Source organism: Nematostella vectensis, chromosome 2, assembly GCF_932526225.1.
Source record: "Nematostella vectensis chromosome 2, jaNemVect1.1, whole genome shotgun sequence".
Classification (NCBI taxonomy): Eukaryota; Metazoa; Cnidaria; class Anthozoa; order Actiniaria; family Edwardsiidae; genus Nematostella; species Nematostella vectensis.
The window spans coordinates 13791690-13809591 of NC_064035.1; the positions used below are offsets into that span (position 1 = coordinate 13791690).

Genomic DNA, 17902 nt, shown 5'->3' on the forward strand with positions numbered 1-17902 from the left:
TGTATTGCTTATTCATTTATTGGTCATTTAGCCTTGTTTTCAAGCTCTATTTAAAAACAATCGGCGGTCGAAAGTTATTGTCCGGCACCTGTCCAGGAAACTAATTGATTGGTTTCCCGCAGCAAGAGAAAGTTCTTAGTGACTCAAGATCGCCTGCACACAAGTTTTTAGCTTGTCCACGTGGGGGGTTAACTTGTGCAAATTTAACAAGAAGGAGGTAATTTGACGAGGCCGTTTAAGATCGTCTGCCGTACTTGGCGCCCCAAAGCAAAGTTGCTACACTTAACGTTTGACTTGGTCGACGCATTGCTTGTAGAGATAGAATAGCACGTACGCGACTTTGGATCGTCCATAGCGCACCTTGTGTTCGTCCACCTTGCTGGCCGTGCAGTCGTCGTAACTCGTCCACTCGTCGCACTTACAGTCGTAGACGTCACTGATGTAATGCCCTAAAATCAAACCATTTTACCAGAATCAATAGCTATTCCTATGCCAGGATGCCAAGAAAGTGATAAGTACGGGTTGGTACCAGATAAGGTGACTACCCTCTCCCTCTTCTACCCCTCCCCCTCTCCAACTCAAGTTGACCACCCCATCTCTTTTGTACCCATGTGATGATAGACGTGTTACCCAAGTTGACCACCCCATTCCTTTTGTACCCGTGTGATTATAGACTTATTATCGCTCCACTTCCCTTCAGTCCCCTTCCTTCCACCTCTCCTCCCCACCTGCTCCCTTCCCTGCCCCTGTCCCCCCCTACCAATCTCAAGTTGACCACCACACCCCTTTTGTACCCCTGTGATGATAGACTTATTACCCAAGTTGACCACCACACCCCTTTTGTACCCCTGTGATGATAGACTTATTACCCCTATCGCTCCTCCTCCCTTCCACCCCCCTCCTTCATTCCCCCTTTCCTCCACACCTTCTCCTTACACCTCCTTCCTTCCCTGTCCCTCCCCATCTAAAGTTGACAACCCCATCTCTTTTGTACCCAAAAGAGATGGGGTGGTGAGAGACGTGATACGCACCAACAGAAGACATGTTGCCAAGGTGACTAACCACGCTAACCAACCGATATGAGTGCGTCAAGACTTCGCCATTATCCTCAGGATTATCCTGTAAAAAATCAAACCCTTAAACTTTCAGTTAGTATCTAGTGTAACCAAAGATTGTATACACCTATTTTAATTTAGATTGACAGTAATAACACAGAAAATCGTCCAAGAAGGTTCAATTCAAAGTGTTGTTTACTTGTATAAATGGATCACACTCGAGACTTAATAAATGTACTGACAGTTATAAACATACACAATAGTTATGTTCTCCTTTACCTATTTCAAACTTAATTTAAATAGGCGTAAAAAGGATTCGAGTCAGAAAACTTAACTACTTTTATGGCAACTTCATCGCGCATGTAAATGTTAACATACTTCCAAGCTGTACTTTACCCCTTAAAACCTATGACGTCACACATACCTGGAGTCCCGAGTCAGTTGAGCTGTGTAGCCCCCTATGAACTCATACTGTACATACCTGGATTCCGAGTCAGTGGAGCTGTGTAGCCCCCTATGAACTCATACTGTACATACCTGGATTCCGAGTCAGTGGAGCTGTGTAGCCCCCTATGAAGTCATGCATACCTGGATTCCCGAGTCAGTGGAGTTGTTTTACCCCTATGACGTCATACTGTACATACCTGGATTCCCGGGACAGTGCTGAAAAACGCAAGACTAGTTCCAGTACCGCGCGGTTAAACCAGCTTTTTTGTTTTGAAATGGCGGCGTTTTACCGGAGAACTGTCATATTTCGAAGAATGCTAAGAAAACTAGACCAAACTAAGGCTATAATTTTCTTTATGACTCCCTTATTATCAAACAAATCTGTCATCTTTTGTACAGTATGGTTTTAATGCTGTACAGTTAGTCAAAACAGCGACTGAAGTCAGCCTTTCGTACCTTTACTCGAACGAGTCAACACTACGGTTGTGTTTGTTTTCGCCAGAACACGCGCATGCGCATACGTTATTCAGCACTGTAGATTCCCGGATCAGTGGAGCTGTGTAGTCCCCTATGACGTCATACATACCTGGAATTCCGAGTCAGTGAATTGTTTAGCCCCATATGACGTCATACATACCTGGAGTCCCGAATCAGTAGAGTTGTGAAGAGGTTCATTCTCGGGTTCTGGAACATCAGGCGATTGCAAGTCGTCTCTCTTCTGTCGTTTAGCTTCTATAGACCCGAAATTTATAAGAATCAAAATAACTGATAATGAAACAATTTATCGAGCCTTTTAAAATGGGCTACGTGTTTATAGTCAATGAGGCCGTAATCAAAACACACTAGCAAGTCATTTTGTATAACCAAAATCGTTATCTGGAACACCTACCCTTACATAAGGGAACCACCTTTATGTGCAGAACATTTTCTTATATGAAGAACCTACGCTTATATGTAGAGCCTACCCTTTAATAGCGAACCAACCCTTATATGGAGGACCAGCCCTTATATGGAGAATCTACCCTTACATGGGCAACCTAAACATATATGAAGAACCTAACCTTAAATGGAGAACCTACCCCTATATGGAGAGCCTACCCTTAAATGGAGAACCTACCCTTATATGGAGAACCTACCCTGAAGACTGAGTTCGAGCACTTGTTGAAGCTGTTCCTCTTCGGTTTTTGACATTTTCTGTGAAACAATGTTTAAGACCGTCAATACACATTTTGTTTACTTGTATTATGTCACGGTTCTGCACGAGGCTCGCCGGCCCCCACTATTCAAGGATGAAAACATAATTCATGCCAAGTAGGTTTTACACCTTGTTCGTACCTGATCTTGTAAACTTTTCGATATAGCCTTTGCAAGATTCTCCTCAAAGCACTCAGTGTCAGACCTCTCTGCCTCCTCTACCGGGTCGGGGGTGCGGATATGGCAGGGCTTGAGCACAGGTCTCCTTCCTGGTTTATCGTCTGAGAAGTTATTCCTCCCTTGTATTGAGCTGTCAGCCTTATCTGAACAACGTCTAGGACTCACACTTCTTCCTGGGTTCTTTTCTGAACAGTGGTTTGGTCTATATTTAGTATTAAAAGTGCAACTAGTGTCTAGGCCAACACTGTTCGGATGTGTTCTTTTGTTCCCATGGCAATCATTTACACCAATAATCAAATCACCAGTGAACTTTTTCAGCGTTGGGGTATGGTCCATGATAGAACATGGACTAATGTCATCATTCCTCAGTGATGACCTGGGCGAGCCACCATTATCCGAACCTAAGGCTAAGTCAGAGCTACAATCATAGGAAAACTTAGATGTCCTTACAGCGGACTCAAGTCCACTCTCATCACCACTGTCAGAGATGGTCACGGAACGAGTAGGAGCTCCACCCAATAGCCCATACTCTTTATCTCTAGACTCATCACACCCATTTTTATCAGCAGGTTTCAGATTGATGTCTTTCTCAATCTCTTCCAAGCCGCTTAGCAGTTCTTCGTCAGTACAGTCCATTTCATCACCAAAGTCTTTTGGCACTATCTCTGTGCTTTGGTTACGGCTTTCATTCATGGCCCACTGCATCTGGTCTTCCTCACACATTTCCAGCAGATTCATACTGCTGTTATAGTCGCCTTTATCACTTGCTATAGAAAGAGGTGTTAATCTGTCCAGTTTTTGTTTATTGGAGTTGGGTTTGCTGGCACTTCCGTGACTGGAAATAAAAATTGTGATATATTTCAAAAACTGTACGTTCTTCTGCGAACAGATTACAGCTTACAGATTTCAACATAATAACAGTTTACAGCACACAAACGATTTTCAATGTACAGATTACAACATAAAAAAGTTTGCAACAATTTTAAAGTTAAAAACGGTTTCTATGAATTTTCTTACTGCTTGTATCGAATCTTTGAAAAAGGGCCTGTCGAGCACATAAAAAAGTTCAGCTACTTTTTCCGGAAATAAGGGAACGTGTATCATGATAAAGGAACGTGTACCATGATAAAGAAGCGTGTATCATGACAAGGGAACGTGTACCATGATAAAGGAGCGTGTACCATGATAAGGGAGCATGTATCATGATAAGGGAGCGTGAACCATGATAAGAGAACGTGTACCATGATAAGGGAGTGTGTATCATGATAAGGGGGCGTGTATCATAATAAGGAAGCGTGTACCATGATAAGAAAGCGTGTATCATAAGGGAACGTGTACCATGATAAGGGAGCGTGTATCATGATAAGGGAGCGTGTATCATGATAAGGGAGCGTGTACCATGATAAGAGAACGTGTACCATGAAAAGGGAAGGTGTACCATGATAAGGGAGTGTGTACCATGATAAGGGAGTGTGTACCATGATAAGGGAGTGTGTACCATGATAAGGGAGCGTGTACCATGATAAGGGAGCGTGTACCATGATAAGGGAGCGTGTATCATGATAAGGAAACGTGTACCATAATAAGGGAGCGTGTACCATGATAAGGGAGCGTGTATCATGATAAGGAAACGTGTACCATAATAAGGGAGCGCGTACCATGATAAGAGAGCGTGTTCCATGATAAGGGAGCGTGTACCATGATAAGAGAACGTGTACCATGATAAGGGAGTGTGTATCATGATAAGGGGGTGTGTACATAAGGAAGCGTGTATCAGGATAAGGGAGCGTGTATCATGATAAGGGAGCGTGTACCATGATAAGAAAGCGTGTATTATAAGGGAACGTGTACCATGATAAGGGAGCGTGTATCATGGTAAGGGAGCGTGCATCATGATAAAGGAGCGTGTCCCATGATAAGGGAGCGTGTATCATGATAAGGAAGCGTGTACCATGATAAGGGAGCGTGTACCATGATAAGAGAACGTGTACCATGATAAGGGAGCATTTACCTTTTCTTGGGCGTATTGAACTCGATGTGGAGCTTTCTTCTAGCCGATGGAGATGGATTTGAGACATCAAAAGAGTCATCATCTAATGGGTGCTTGAAGGCTTTGAACTTTGCTTTAGGGGGGCTCCTGGAATAAAGAACAAGGAGAATCTTATCTCTTGGAGGATGCATGTATATGGGGGTTTTTTTTCAAGAAGGGGCCTTTTACAAAAGGTCATCACCTTATAACACAGGTGGCATGACTAGAAAAAACTACAGGCAAGCTGTAAAAAAAACTAGATGGACTGTGTAGTCGTGATGGAATCAGGAAAATAACTCAAAATAAGTTTAAATGGTATGTTTTACGCCTCAGTGAAAAGAGAGCAGTTTCGCTGAGGTTTCGAGAGTTAAGACTCATAGCAAAGAACTAACGAAAGGCTAACACTCAAACCGTCAGCAAAACTACTCTGCTTTCACTGAGGCGTAGAAGATAATATTTTAACTTTTTCTGTTTATCATTAAAGGCACTTACAGGATTACTGACTTGTCTGTGAACTGTAAAGGAGGCGATGTCTTACTGGAGCATAGATTACCTAAGGAAAGCAACGCATTCAGATATCTTCCATTTTAAACAGCTTTGATTGAGATAAAGGTTATGCCTTAATACACTGACCTATTAACTGGCCTGTATCGGCCGAAAGAAGTACCCACAAGCGAAAAAGAATCATAAATGTAAACTTTGAAACAACAAGACCAAGATACTCAGACATCGTCTAGGGAATGAATGGTCTTGAAGAAGTGAATCCAACCAAAATGATAGGAATTACTGTACAGCCGAATAATAGCTTGTGGGTTTTCAGACAAAACTCAAATCTAACAAGAAAAAACAGCAGAATAGCACTTCTAAACAAGTCGCTATTTTTTATAGGAAAACCAACAGCGCAATGTGAGATGGAAGATAGGCACTTTCGAAAGCTTGAATACCGCTGACTAGATACTTTATTGACTGACTGTCAAAATCTCAAAATGGGGGGACGTGTTTGTTTTTAGTCTTTTTTTGGTAAATTCTGCTATAGATGTAAATTGGGTAATAATAAATTATGCCAATAATAGGCACATATGACTAAATATCAAATGCCATACTATATTCTGGGCGTGGTCCTTAATATGGGATTTAGTAGACGTTGCACACGTGTTTTTATTGATCTTATTCTCATGTGTACGTACCCACATCGATAAACTTCTGTAAGTTGATGTTATTCTGTTTTTTCTCCTGTTGATCCGTGACTTTATCGAAGTTGTATCTCTTCAGATGCAAAATCAGTACCCTAAAACATACAAACAGGACAACAGGCAAACAAAACTAAGCAATGAAACAATTTCTCCTACTAGACTTAAACATGTGTCTAGGAAAAGGGTGGCTTTACCTCGGCAGTCTACTGAACTTGTGGGAGATAGTGGCCTGTTTGTGTTTACACTCTTCACATGTATATTCAACATTCTCTGTCTAAAAGATAACAACAGAGTCAGGAAAGGAACTAGCAAGTTTTGAAGGTACAGACATACCATGTAGTACTGACCCTGAAATATGACTTGATAAGACGATCTACAGGGAGGCCACTCATGTTAGGTGACACTTCATAACCATCATCTAACCTGAAAATGTTGTGAATCAATTATTAGCAGTGCAAAACAATTTTCTAGTATTATGATCTCTTCTATTTCAAAGTTCTTTAATTACAGTATATTTACATGTACCATGAGTTATCCTACTTTTCGAAGAAACATAGTACTTACAAAAAGGGAAGATCCAGAGAGAAGTCATGGTAAATTTCTTCTGATGTAACAGAAGCTGCACAACTGTGGAATTGATTTATTCAATAAAATAGGTAAGCTTTGAAAAGACACACATCTCTAACAAGTAATAGTATGTAGCACAAGTTACATCTCTTACAAGTAATAGTATGTAGTACATACAACTCATACCTCTTACAAGTGATAGTGTGTAGCACACAGCACTCAAAGTTTCTTGTTACTGGGCAAAGAACATTTACTTGCTGCAATTAAAAACACATAAAACGTATATAGGCAATATCATAACTTTTCCATGACAGAAGGGCATATTTTTTTTTACTTGGCCTTATTTATTTGGAGATATTGACTGCTCAAAGTAATGGAGACACAAAGTATATGCTGTAAACTAAAACACTGACAAATATTGATATGTAAAACCTCCTTACTTGGTATCTTACTGTAACAGGATGAGGGCATGGTGGTCGCGCAGAAACGAGGAAGATCCAAGGATTCTCTTTAGGCAAATTTATTGAAATCACTGACTTCAGCACACACACACACACACTTAACGTACAATAAACGGAAACAAGAATAGAGTCTTCCTCTAGCAGTCGTTCTTTAGTCTTCTCCAACAAATCCAAGTTGAAACCCTTCCAACGTAGTAACTCAAACACAACTGAAAGCTAGCTGAATGTGACCCCTATTGGGAAAACATTCTTTTGATTCTACAACTTGTTGTCAACATATGCCTTTTCCTTATTATAATGGGCGGCAGGAATGTCCTGTACTTGTATCGCTTATCTCTAGTGATAATTGTATCATAAATCAAAAGTAATTTATCGAAAAAAAGTTGCTCAAATACTGCGCCCACTAATCGCGTTATCGCAGGTGAGTGTAGCTTGCATACATCCGTTTGACAACATGGAACTACATTCCTAAACGATTAGTAAGTTGCACCCAAAAAAAACACAAGATAATTACAACAAAATCTAGAGTGAAATAAAGAATAAAATATACGTCTAGTGACCCTGTCACATTACCGTTACTGGGTCTTACTGTACCTTACCATTACTGGGGATTACTGTACCTTGCAATTACTGGGTCTTACTGTACCTTGTCATCACTGGGGATTACTGTACCTTGCCATTACCGGGGATAACTGACCCTTGCCATTACTGGGTCTTACTGTTCCTTTCCATTAGTGGGGATTACTGTATATACCTTGCCATTACTGGGGATTACTGTACCTTGCCATTACTGGGGATTACTGTACCTTGCCATTACCGGGGATAACTGACCCTTGCCATTACTGGGTCTTACTGTTCCTTGACATTAGTGGGGATTACTGTACATTGCCATTACTGGGTCTTACTGTACCTTGTCATTACTGGGGCTTACTGTACCTTGCCATTACTGGGGATTACTGTACCTTGCCATTACCGGGTCTTACTGTTCCTTGCCATTAGTGGGGATTACTGTATATACCTTGCCATCACTGGGGATTACTGACCCTTGCCATCACTGGGGCTTACTGTACCTTGCCATTACTGGGTCTTACTGTTCCTTGCCATTACTGGGTCTTACTGTTCCTTGCCATTAGTGGGGCTTACTGTACCTTGCCATTACTGGGGCTTACTGTTCCTTGCCATTAGTGGGGCTTACTGTTCCTTGCCATTACTGGGTCTTACTGTACCTTGCCATCACTGGGTCTTACTGTACCTTGCCATTACTTGGTCTTACTGTACCTTGCCATCACTGGGGCTTACTGTACCTTGCCATTAGTGGGGCTTACTGTTCCTTGCCATTACTGGGTCTTACTGTACCTTGCCATCACTGGGTCTTACTGTTCCTTGCCATTACTGGGTCTTACTGTTCCTTGCCATTACTGGGGCTTAATGTACCTTGCCATTACTTGGTCTTACTGTACCTTGCCATCACTGGGGCTTACTGTACCTTGCCTTTACTGGGGCTTACTGTACCTTGCCATTACTGGGGCTTACTGTTCCTTGCCATCACTGGGGCTTACTGTTCCTTGCCATTAGTGGGGCTTACTGTTCCTTGCCATTAGTGGGGCTTAATGTACCTTGCCATTACTTGGTCTTACTGTACCTTGCCATCACTGGGGCTTACTGTGCCTTGCCATCACTGGGGCTTACTGTACCTTGCCTTTACTGGGGCTTACTGTACCTTGCTATTACTGGGGCTTATTGTACCTTGCCATTACTGGGGCTTACTGTATGTTGTCATTACTGGGTTTTACTGTATCTTGCCATCACTGGGGCTTACTGTACGTTGTCATTACTGGGTCTTACTGTACCTTGCCATCACTGGGGCTTTCTGTCAGCGGCTTTAGCACATCATCTTTCAGCTGATCCAGAACTTGGCAAAGGAACTCATGAGCATCCTGAAATCAAAACCCACGAAATGTACAGTCTTACTAGGTTAAAATGATATCCTCTTACAGCACGACCAGAAAAAACGTGAACACAGGAAATATGTATGTATTGGATGTTTTTTCCGACCAATCACTTGTGAGATATTCAAACAGTCAACTAGAAACATGTGTCATAAGAAGAAAATAACCATTCCACACATACAGTATTTACTGTAAGGTGTTCAGGGTTCTACTGGTTGCACTGTAAAATACAGATTATTGATTGAATGTTCTTTGACGAACTCAACCTTATCGAATATAAAAGATATGGATAAAACATGTTCTTCGTTGCTCCAATAAAATTCAGAAATTCAAGAAATATCAACCCAAACTCAAAACAGATCCTATGTACTGTATCATAAAAACAGCTACATACCAGCCTTTACAGGCCCTTACTCACATGTTGCAAATTTCCTGAAAACCTTGTGGCAGCCTCGGATATTTGCCGCTTAAATTTTCTCAAATGCATCCTTTGAACATCCAGCTCACATTTGTTCCTTTTGCAACAGAGTAACCCATAGGCTGACCTGTGAACATGTGGACAAAACATGTGAAAAAGGGCTCTGTACCACAAAATCTTGAATTAAAATCAAGGCTTGGGACTGCTCAAATGGCTTTCAAAATTATTGGGAGGGCACATGCCCCCAGTGCCCCTCCCACTGCGACAGGCCCTGTACCAGATATGTACATACATAATCCTCTATAGATTTAACATATAAAGCAACAACAATTTGCTGATGGAACATGAAATGCACACTTTGGCTAAAAAGCAATAAAGTGTTTTTCACTTTAAAGGGGCAGCGTCATGGTATGTACTTTGCATGTCTGGAGTCAGTGTTTATTGTAGGCTTTTAATTACCTACAAACAGTTGAACTTTAAGCTGTCCATCCCTTGTTAAAATAATATGCAATTTTTTTTTTTGAAAACTACTGTATGTTTATTGACAGTTTGTGCTCATTTCCTTTGAATTTAAGTCTACCACATGTACCAAAGCCTCTTAGTTCAATATTAGAATTTGACTGAAATTCGTTGTTTCTGGCCCGGAGAACTATTGCTCTTTCCATGACACTGCTCCTTTAATACTATAATAATGCCTTATAACATTGGCATACTACTGTATTCCTATGCACCTGTATGATTTTAGTGCAGAGATAACCAGTGTCACAGATGAAAAAATTGGGCAACATTAACCGCATGAATTGCGAAATGTCCCACAATACATAGATTCAATACTTAGTTAAGACTCTGGGTTGCACAACATTAACCACATGTCTTGCAAAACAAACCTCTCTATTCATGATACTTACTTGAGAAGACACTGTGAATTTGACACAAGATTGTGTAACTCCTTGTTAGCCAGATCTTGTGCAAAAGGTTCTATCCCAAGCAGAGATTGAAGTATGGCATTCATATAACATGTATTGCCAAGATTAGAAAACCTACAGGAAAATTTAACATGTATTACCAAGATTAGAAAACCTGCAGGAGAATATAACATGTATTGCCAAGATCTAATTAATATTTGAAGGATGATAATCCAAGTTGTCTGTATTTTATCATCAAAGAGTTGCTAGCTTTGAGTGACAAGGAGAGTGGTTACACTTACCCAGTCAGCTGGGTCTTGTCTTGAATAGTGACTTGAGCTCTTTTGTGAAAGGAAAAGTCTCTGGAGAGACTATATCGCAGCCTGCCCTTTGGAGTGACCTTGGTATGAGATCTGGATGAGCCACAGTACAATTACCTCAGTGCTAAGTATATCAAAACTAAAGTGTAACACACTATAACCAAAAAACATTAACCATTTATATGCTGTAACTATGCCATAATATATACTATTACCTTATTTTGGAGCCTGAGACAGCTGAACTGTTATTTGAACCATAAAAGGAAAATAAAGAAGGGCTCTGGCTGCTCGATACAGGAAGATTGTCTGCTAGATTTACAAAACGTACATAAGAGAAGATTGTCAGCTAGATATGCAAAACATTAAGGGAAGGTTGTCAACAAAATCACAGAAACAAAAAATCCTTGACCTTCAGAAATTTTTATTCAGTCTGAAACAGGACTCACTAGCAAGTTCATGGCATTGAAACCAGCTGTCATACAGTAGTCTAGCACACTTCACCTGGGGAAGGTCTCCTTTCTGAAAGTGGAGTCTTGGCTGACAATGATTTACGATATGATTCTGGTGAGATATCTGCCACAGGTCTGTGAATATTGGACAAATTATTATCAAATTTTTGCCTTAAGGAGATTGAACTTAGTTTACTTTTGAGCATAGTGTGCATAGCAGGGTTAAGCACACATACATAAAAGGCTTGGCCCAAATGTTGTTCCTGTTTAACTGGTATCGACCCACATGTTGTTCCTGTTTAACTGGTATTGACCCACATGTTGTTCCTGTTTAACTGGTATTGACTAACATGCTGTTCCTATTTCATTGGTATCGATCAACATGCTGTTCCTGTTCAACTGGTATTGACCCACATGTTGTTCCTGTTTAACTGGTATTGACTAACATGCTGTTCCTATTTCATTGGTATCGATCAACATGCTGTTCCTGTTCAACTGGTATTGTCCCACATGTTGTTCCTGTACTGTATGTTCAAGTGTGAATGGTTCGACATTTTAACATAAACCTGACATAACAACATGTACATAATGACAAAAGAGAAAAAACATGTTTTTTTTCTTTTGTCAATGTCGTTATGTCGGGCTAAACTGAGTGTGCGTTCCCAGGTCGTTATGTCACCAGTGTGCACTAGGCATTATTGACTCAAAGTTTGTACCTTTTCAATCTTGGTGTCTTCAGCATGGAAGAGAGCCGCTGTGCGTGTCTAGGTGATGAATCCACCAAGTGCTGATTTGCTTCACTGTGATGGCCAGTGGATGACTTTCTTGCACTATTCAAGGGCTGATTCTTTAAGAATTCAAAACAACTGTCAGTCTGTCAGTGCATAAATAATACTGTACAGTGGAACATAGTAAATCAATAAGGCAAGGGATCAATAAGTATTACTATTGAGTACAGATCATAGTTATACTGAAGTTCAATTTGCAAGAATTGCAATTCAGATCATAGGGATCATGCACATCATATGGATCATGCATCTAATACAGTAGTCATTGCAGTAAATAAGTGCTGACAATATTTCTTCTTTTTTGTCTCAAAGAGAAAGAGTGCGTTTTTTTCAAAATCTTCTTTTCCCATTTTGAATACTAGGCTCAGATGCTATGATTTAGTGTATATTATGCTTGCTAACATAAAAAGACCTTTGGAGTCCTTCTCTTACATTAAGCCAAGCAAGAATCACTTGTACTCTTTGAAAAATGCTACCCTATATTTTTATGTTTCTTTAGGGAAGGGGAGAGGGAATAATAGAGATATGGGGCTTACAGTATTTGAAAATTGGGGCCCCAGAGGGGGAGGGGGCTTAATAGAGATAAGGGTTTTACAGTGTTTCATTTTCTATCTATTCCATCTTTTGCCTTTGTTTCCAGTTTAGCTTGACTGCAGTCCACTGGGACTGGGTTCAAAGAACGAAAAGAAACCTTCATATCCCTGTAAAACTTTTTTTTGATTTCCTGCAGATTTATGGTATGCTCTTCGTAAATCAGAAAAAGGTTAAATTCCCTACATATGCTGGTGTTTTCAATCAATGAAAGTCAGAGAGTATTACCTCAATGTCTTCATATTTTCGTTTTGTGGAAGTTCTTGTTTCTGATGACTCAGCTAAATGTCTAGTTGTAGATAGATCTAGAAAATATACAAATAGCACAAATATTGTCCTCTTATTTTAATGGTAATAATGCCTTAAAGACACATGGCTATAACATATTGTAACCATTCAATATTTAAGTCTCAAGTCTCAGTGAATCTATAAGCCAAAACAGTGAAAAAGGGGATGTCTATCCTAACAAAGACTGTAGCAACTTCTATAATAATCTATACAACAACTCTCTCAAATTGTGCACTCTGATTGGTTAAGGGTCCATGTATTTAAGCCTGGTTTCCATATAGTCGTAACAGTCGATAGGGTCGTAACAGTCGTCTGAAAAAAATCATTATCTATCACCATCGGCAGTCACAGGGACTACTCATTCAGAGCTCTGCGTCCCGTAAACAAAAGATCATTACTCATAACCTTTGCGAGTTGCCTCAGGGGACACACCCTTGACGACTGTTATACCCTTACGACTGTTACGACTATATGGAACCAGGCTTAATAGAGGACACACGCACTCTTGGCCTTAGGCATGGGAATGGATGCTCTCAAAACTAGATTGTAACATAAGAAAGCATCTTAATTGTGCATCTGTCCTCTAATAGATGCACCAATTATGTCACATTGTGCCAAGAAAACGTATACGCAACAAGACGTAGCATGACTGTTGTTTATGACAAAATGATATCTATTTGTTAAAAAAACTTTACCTTTAGGAATAGAACCCTCGAAGATATCACCTAAAGCAGTGATTAGTTTCTGCAGCTGAAGTTCATCAGCCTCTTCTAACACGAGAGTGTTTGCGCTGTTGGAAAAGGTCAATGCCAGCCTTTGATTTCTGTTTGGAAACCTGAATCCATGCTTTATAAGCTGTTTGGTAAGAGAAAAAAAACAGTATATATTTTTAAACTTTCTGTGAGCATTCAAAGTCTTATATTACATATACTGGATCTGGTCTGCAATCTGCTATGACTGGAACATGGTATGTACTTGTGGAAGGTGTTGGAATGTCAGGTTTTCGGGGGAAATTAAGCTTACCTAGAAAATTCAAGGTCTTTAGTAGTATTGCTTGGGGTATGCAAAGAAGAATGTCGGAATTTCAGGTTTTCGGGGGATATTACTTAGAAAATTCAAGGTTTAGAATTGCTGGTGGTATGCAAAGACATCATTTCGTTCGACGACACATAATATTTATGAAAACATTAAGAATAGGTCTAGCAGCTGCAATGTTGTTGTCGTTCTCGAAGGAAGACTTTACCTTGATCTTCGAAGAGCATTTTGTTGGTTTAGTTTGCTTGATTTGAACGAAAAAAGTATCTGAGAGTCCTTGCCTCAGTAGATGTAAGGATCCATGTTTGAGTGGAATACAAGCCCGGCCTGGGTCTGTCCACTTAACTTTCCCCTGTACTTCCAAAGTGACCTGCGTCAAACCACCCGCCATATTGAACTCCAAAGCTGGCGCGAAAGCTAGCTCGGGCCCAAGCTCCGCGCTGCTTCCATTTCTGGGGTGGTGGGGTGGTCTCATAGATAATTTTGCACTTGCCTGTTTCTTGGCTCTTTGTTTTTTTTTTTTGTTTTTTTTTTCATAAATAATTATTTTGGAGCCATTGTATCCACTCATTCGCTGTACGGCACCCGAAAAACCCAAAGATCCCAAAAATGAATATTCAGGCGATTCAAAGGGAAATTGAAAGAGGACTCGGGAAATCAGGCAATCGATTGAGGCGACACCTTTTTCGTTTTTTTATGAACAGGTCAGAACTTTTCCTGTATCCGCGCACAATACCTACAAAAATTGGCTTTGATGAAGAGCCAGTCAATGTCGATTACGTCATCAGTCACATGACTTGATGCTGTGATAGCTTTTAGTTGATATTCAGCCATACAGGCCCGTACCCAAGGGGGTGCGAACCACCCCACCCCCGACAACGGCCGAAAGTCCACTCGGTAGAGGTTCGATCATAGAGCGGCTCTACAATAAACGTCGAACTTTTTGTTTGTTAACTCCTTGGGTATGGAGTGTAACAATATAGTCATTAGGCACAAAATACATAATGCTTTGTCTTATGGCGCTACAATGGAGGACAGAACACAAAGACTAGAAATGACTAGAAAAGCCTTCTAGTCAGAGCAATATTGTCTTATAGGAATAGGAGAATGAATTGATTACATGCCGCAATATATTGGATAAAGAAAGGGCGACGACTCCTGCTGCGGGGCAACATACGGGCTTTTAGGCTATATACGGGGTCTCAAGGGAGTTATTGTCAATTGGGCGCATGCGCGAAGAACGGGGGGAGTCAATAATACTCTGCACGGGTAGCTTCTTTTTTTATTTTTCTTCAACCAAAACGATTTGCATTGATTATAAACTAATCTGCATAATGTAATTGTTATGACTGGTGCGACCTTGGAGCACCGTTTAATCCCTCGCCGTAATCCCTCTGTTGTTACCGCAGTAAGGGGACCACAGAAAGCATTGCACCTTTTGTGCGGTAGGACCACATGAGAAGGCATTATGAGACAGCATTGCAGTTTCGCGGTAAGGGAGCACGAGACAGCATTGCACCTGCGCGGTAAGGGAGCACATGAGACAGCATTACGCCTGCGCGGTAAGGAAGCACATGAGACAGCATTACGCCTGTGCGGTAAGGAAGCACATGAGACTGCATTACGCCTGCGCGGTAAGGGAGCACATGAGACAGCATTACGCCTGCGCGGTAAGGAAGCACATGAGACATCATTACGCCTGTGCGGTAAGGAAGCACATGAGACTGCATTACGCCTGGGCGGTAAGGAAGCACATGAGACAGCATTACGCCTGCTCGGTAAGGGAGCACATGAGACAGCATTACGCCTGCGCGGTAAGGAAGCACATGAGACAGCATTACGCCTGTGCGGTAAGGAAGCACATGAGACTGCATTACGCCTGGGCGGTAAGGAAGCACATGAGACAGCATTACGCCTGCGCGGTAAGGAAGCACATGAGACAGCATTACGCCTGCGCGGTAAGGGAGCACATGAGACAGCATTACGCCTGGGCGGTAAGGAAGCATATGAGACAGCATAACGCCTGTGCGGTAAGGGAGCACATGAGACAGCATTACGCCTGCGCGGTAAGGAAGCACATGAGACAGCATTACGCCTGCGCGGTAAGGAAGCACATGAGACAGCATTACGCCTGCGCGGTAAGGAAGCACATGAGACAGCATTACGCCTGGGCGGTTAGGAAGCACATGAGACAGCATTACGCCTGCGCGGTAAGGGAGCACATAAGACAGCATTACGCCTGCGCGGTAAGGAAGCACATGAGACTGCATTACGCCTGCGCGGTAAGGGAGCACATGAGACAGCATTCAGCCTGCGCGGTAAGGAAGCACATGAGACAGCATTACGCCTGGGTGGTAAGGAAGCACATGAGACAGCATTACGCATGCGCGGTAAGGAAGCACATGAGACAGCATTACGCCTGGGCGGTTAGGAGCACATGAGACAGCCATACGCCTGTGCGGTAAGGAAGCACATGAGACAGCATTGCGGCTGCGCAGGCTCATTGCGTTATTGTCTTCCCGGCAAACGGACGTAAGGTGGTATTGCTCGAGCGAGCAACACTAATTTTGCCGAACTAGCCATCAAAAAAGCAAGCTCAATCTATTTGGACTTCCTGTGGAACAAGCCGCCATCTTGGAAACTAAGTCTCCCGTCCCCTCCCCCGGTGCGCAATTAATAATCTACTTGCGAATCCTCGTTCCCAGGCTCCCACCCTCCCCTTACCCCAGAGGCAAGGAGGAAAGGACCCTGGAGAGGGCTGGTCACGTAATATTATTTTTATCGAGGTCTTCGTTTCCCGTTTACCCCCACCCCCCTCTGTTCGGAAAACGAAGACCCCAGGTTTACTGAGAGGGTCTCGTATTTTTATTCTTGTTTGGTACTCTTGGTACTCAATGCTGATGGCTAGTCTTCGTTTTCCGAGCACCCCAAATTGCAGCAAAAAACACAAAGCAGCACAAAGAAAAACAAACTATCGTTAAATAATTATCGTTAAATAATCGATCGATGAATTTTTACTAGATATTGAAATAGAATAGCTAATTTCTACTTTGAAGTTTGTTTTACAATTTAGATACTCTTAGAGCATTTGCTCGGGCTTCATTGTAGAGATAACCAGAGGTTATTGATCTTGCAATCATTGGATTGTCGCATTATTATTCCATACGGGTGGGTCAAGGACTTACCTTTGAGGGAACACCTCCCATGGAATTTCCAGTGCTCCTTAACTCCTGGAAATTCCAGGTGTCTTCAATATCCCCTCCCCTGGAATTTCCAAAAAACATTTTTTTGCAGCCTTAACAGAACCTTTCCCCTTGGAATTTCCAGTGTTTCGATGGCTTTAAAACCCCTCACCCTCGAAATTTCCAGTGGCTAAAATAGATCCCCTCTATTTGGAATCTCCAGGTCCTCGACCCGCCATTTGCAAATCCTGGCTTATCCCTGGAATGTTTTGGTGGTGTTCTCTAACAAAAATAAGCTATAAAATGTATGCTATACAGGGGCGGGTCAAGGATTCTTTAAGGGGAAGGGGGGATCAATATATAAAACATATTTAGGCTGTCTTTGGACACCAACCACAACCCGGTGGATCTAAAAGCATGGGGTGGTTAGCTCTACTGCAGGCAAAGTTTACCTTAGGGTGTAGGGTCTAAGAGTGTGCCTCTGTATTCTCTCATTTGCAGCTATGGACAACTTAGTACCTTTATGAGTTGGTCATCGTTTATTATCAAATATTCAAGTAGTCCATGGCAGCCCATGGTAGTAGACTGCCATTGACTACCATGGCTTGCCATTGAGTAATGTGGCAGTCCATAGTAGTCAATGGCAAGTCATAGCAAGACATGGCGGCAATGGCAAGTCATGGCAATCCATGGTAGTGGACTGCCATGGCTTGCCATTGAGTAATATGGCTGTCCATGGTATGCCATGGTAGTCAATGGCAATTCATGGTAGTCCATACTAGTAGACTGCCATTGAATACCATGGCTTATCATTGAGTAATATTGCAGTCCATGGTATGCCATGATAGTCA

At 41.8% G+C, this 17902-nt stretch overlaps 2 protein-coding genes across 3 annotated transcripts; one reads left to right on the forward strand and one right to left on the reverse strand.

Annotated features, from left to right (window-relative positions):
- Window positions 1-14286, reverse strand: LOC5521682 (ubiquitin carboxyl-terminal hydrolase 37). Of its 2 annotated transcripts, none has more exons than XM_032366863.2 (22): window positions 14078-14286; window positions 13530-13689; window positions 12775-12851; window positions 11884-12014; window positions 11220-11302; window positions 10934-11024; window positions 10701-10811; window positions 10402-10533; window positions 9494-9620; window positions 8977-9063; window positions 6852-6922; window positions 6663-6725; window positions 6446-6521; window positions 6293-6372; window positions 6093-6193; window positions 5398-5458; window positions 4888-5013; window positions 2838-3711; window positions 2639-2696; window positions 2140-2234; window positions 1032-1119; window positions 1-449 (listed from the first exon to the last, which is right to left on the reverse strand). In XM_032366863.2, the coding sequence occupies exons 1-22, from the start codon at window positions 14258-14260 to the stop codon at window positions 283-285; spliced, it is 3042 nt and encodes a 1013-aa protein (XP_032222754.2). In that variant the 5' UTR covers window positions 14261-14286; the 3' UTR covers window positions 1-282. The 2 variants fall into 2 exon arrangements, with proteins under 2 accessions (XP_032222754.2, XP_032222753.2); XM_032366862.2 differs by having other exon boundaries at window positions 10934-11027.
- A 1051-nt stretch (window positions 14287-15337) lies between these two features.
- Window positions 15338-15889, forward strand: LOC5521791 (octapeptide-repeat protein T2). Its single transcript, XM_001641415.3, has one exon. The coding sequence runs from the start codon at window positions 15338-15340 to the stop codon at window positions 15887-15889; it is 552 nt and encodes a 183-aa protein (XP_001641465.3).
- Window positions 15890-17902: the final 2013 nt, after the last annotated feature.

What these genes read in the sequence shown, in the direction of transcription:
- LOC5521791 (XM_001641415.3), top strand. Translation starts at nt 15,338, where the DNA reads ATGAGACAGCATTGCAGTTTCGCGGTAAGGGAGCACGAGACAGCATTG.
- LOC5521682 (XM_032366862.2), bottom strand. Translation starts at nt 14,260, where the DNA reads ATGGCGGGTGGTTTGACGCAGGTCACTTTGGAAGTACAGGGGAAAGTT. An exon ending in AAAGCCCCAGTGATGGCAAG is followed by an intron (nt 6,923 to 8,976) that starts GTACAGTAAGAC and finishes TTTTAATTGCAG; the next exon opens with CAAGTAAATGTTCTTTGCCC. An exon ending in AAGTTCAGTAGACTGCCGAG is followed by an intron (nt 6,194 to 6,292) that starts GTAAAGCCACCC and finishes TGTATGTTTTAG; the next exon opens with GGTACTGATTTTGCATCTGA.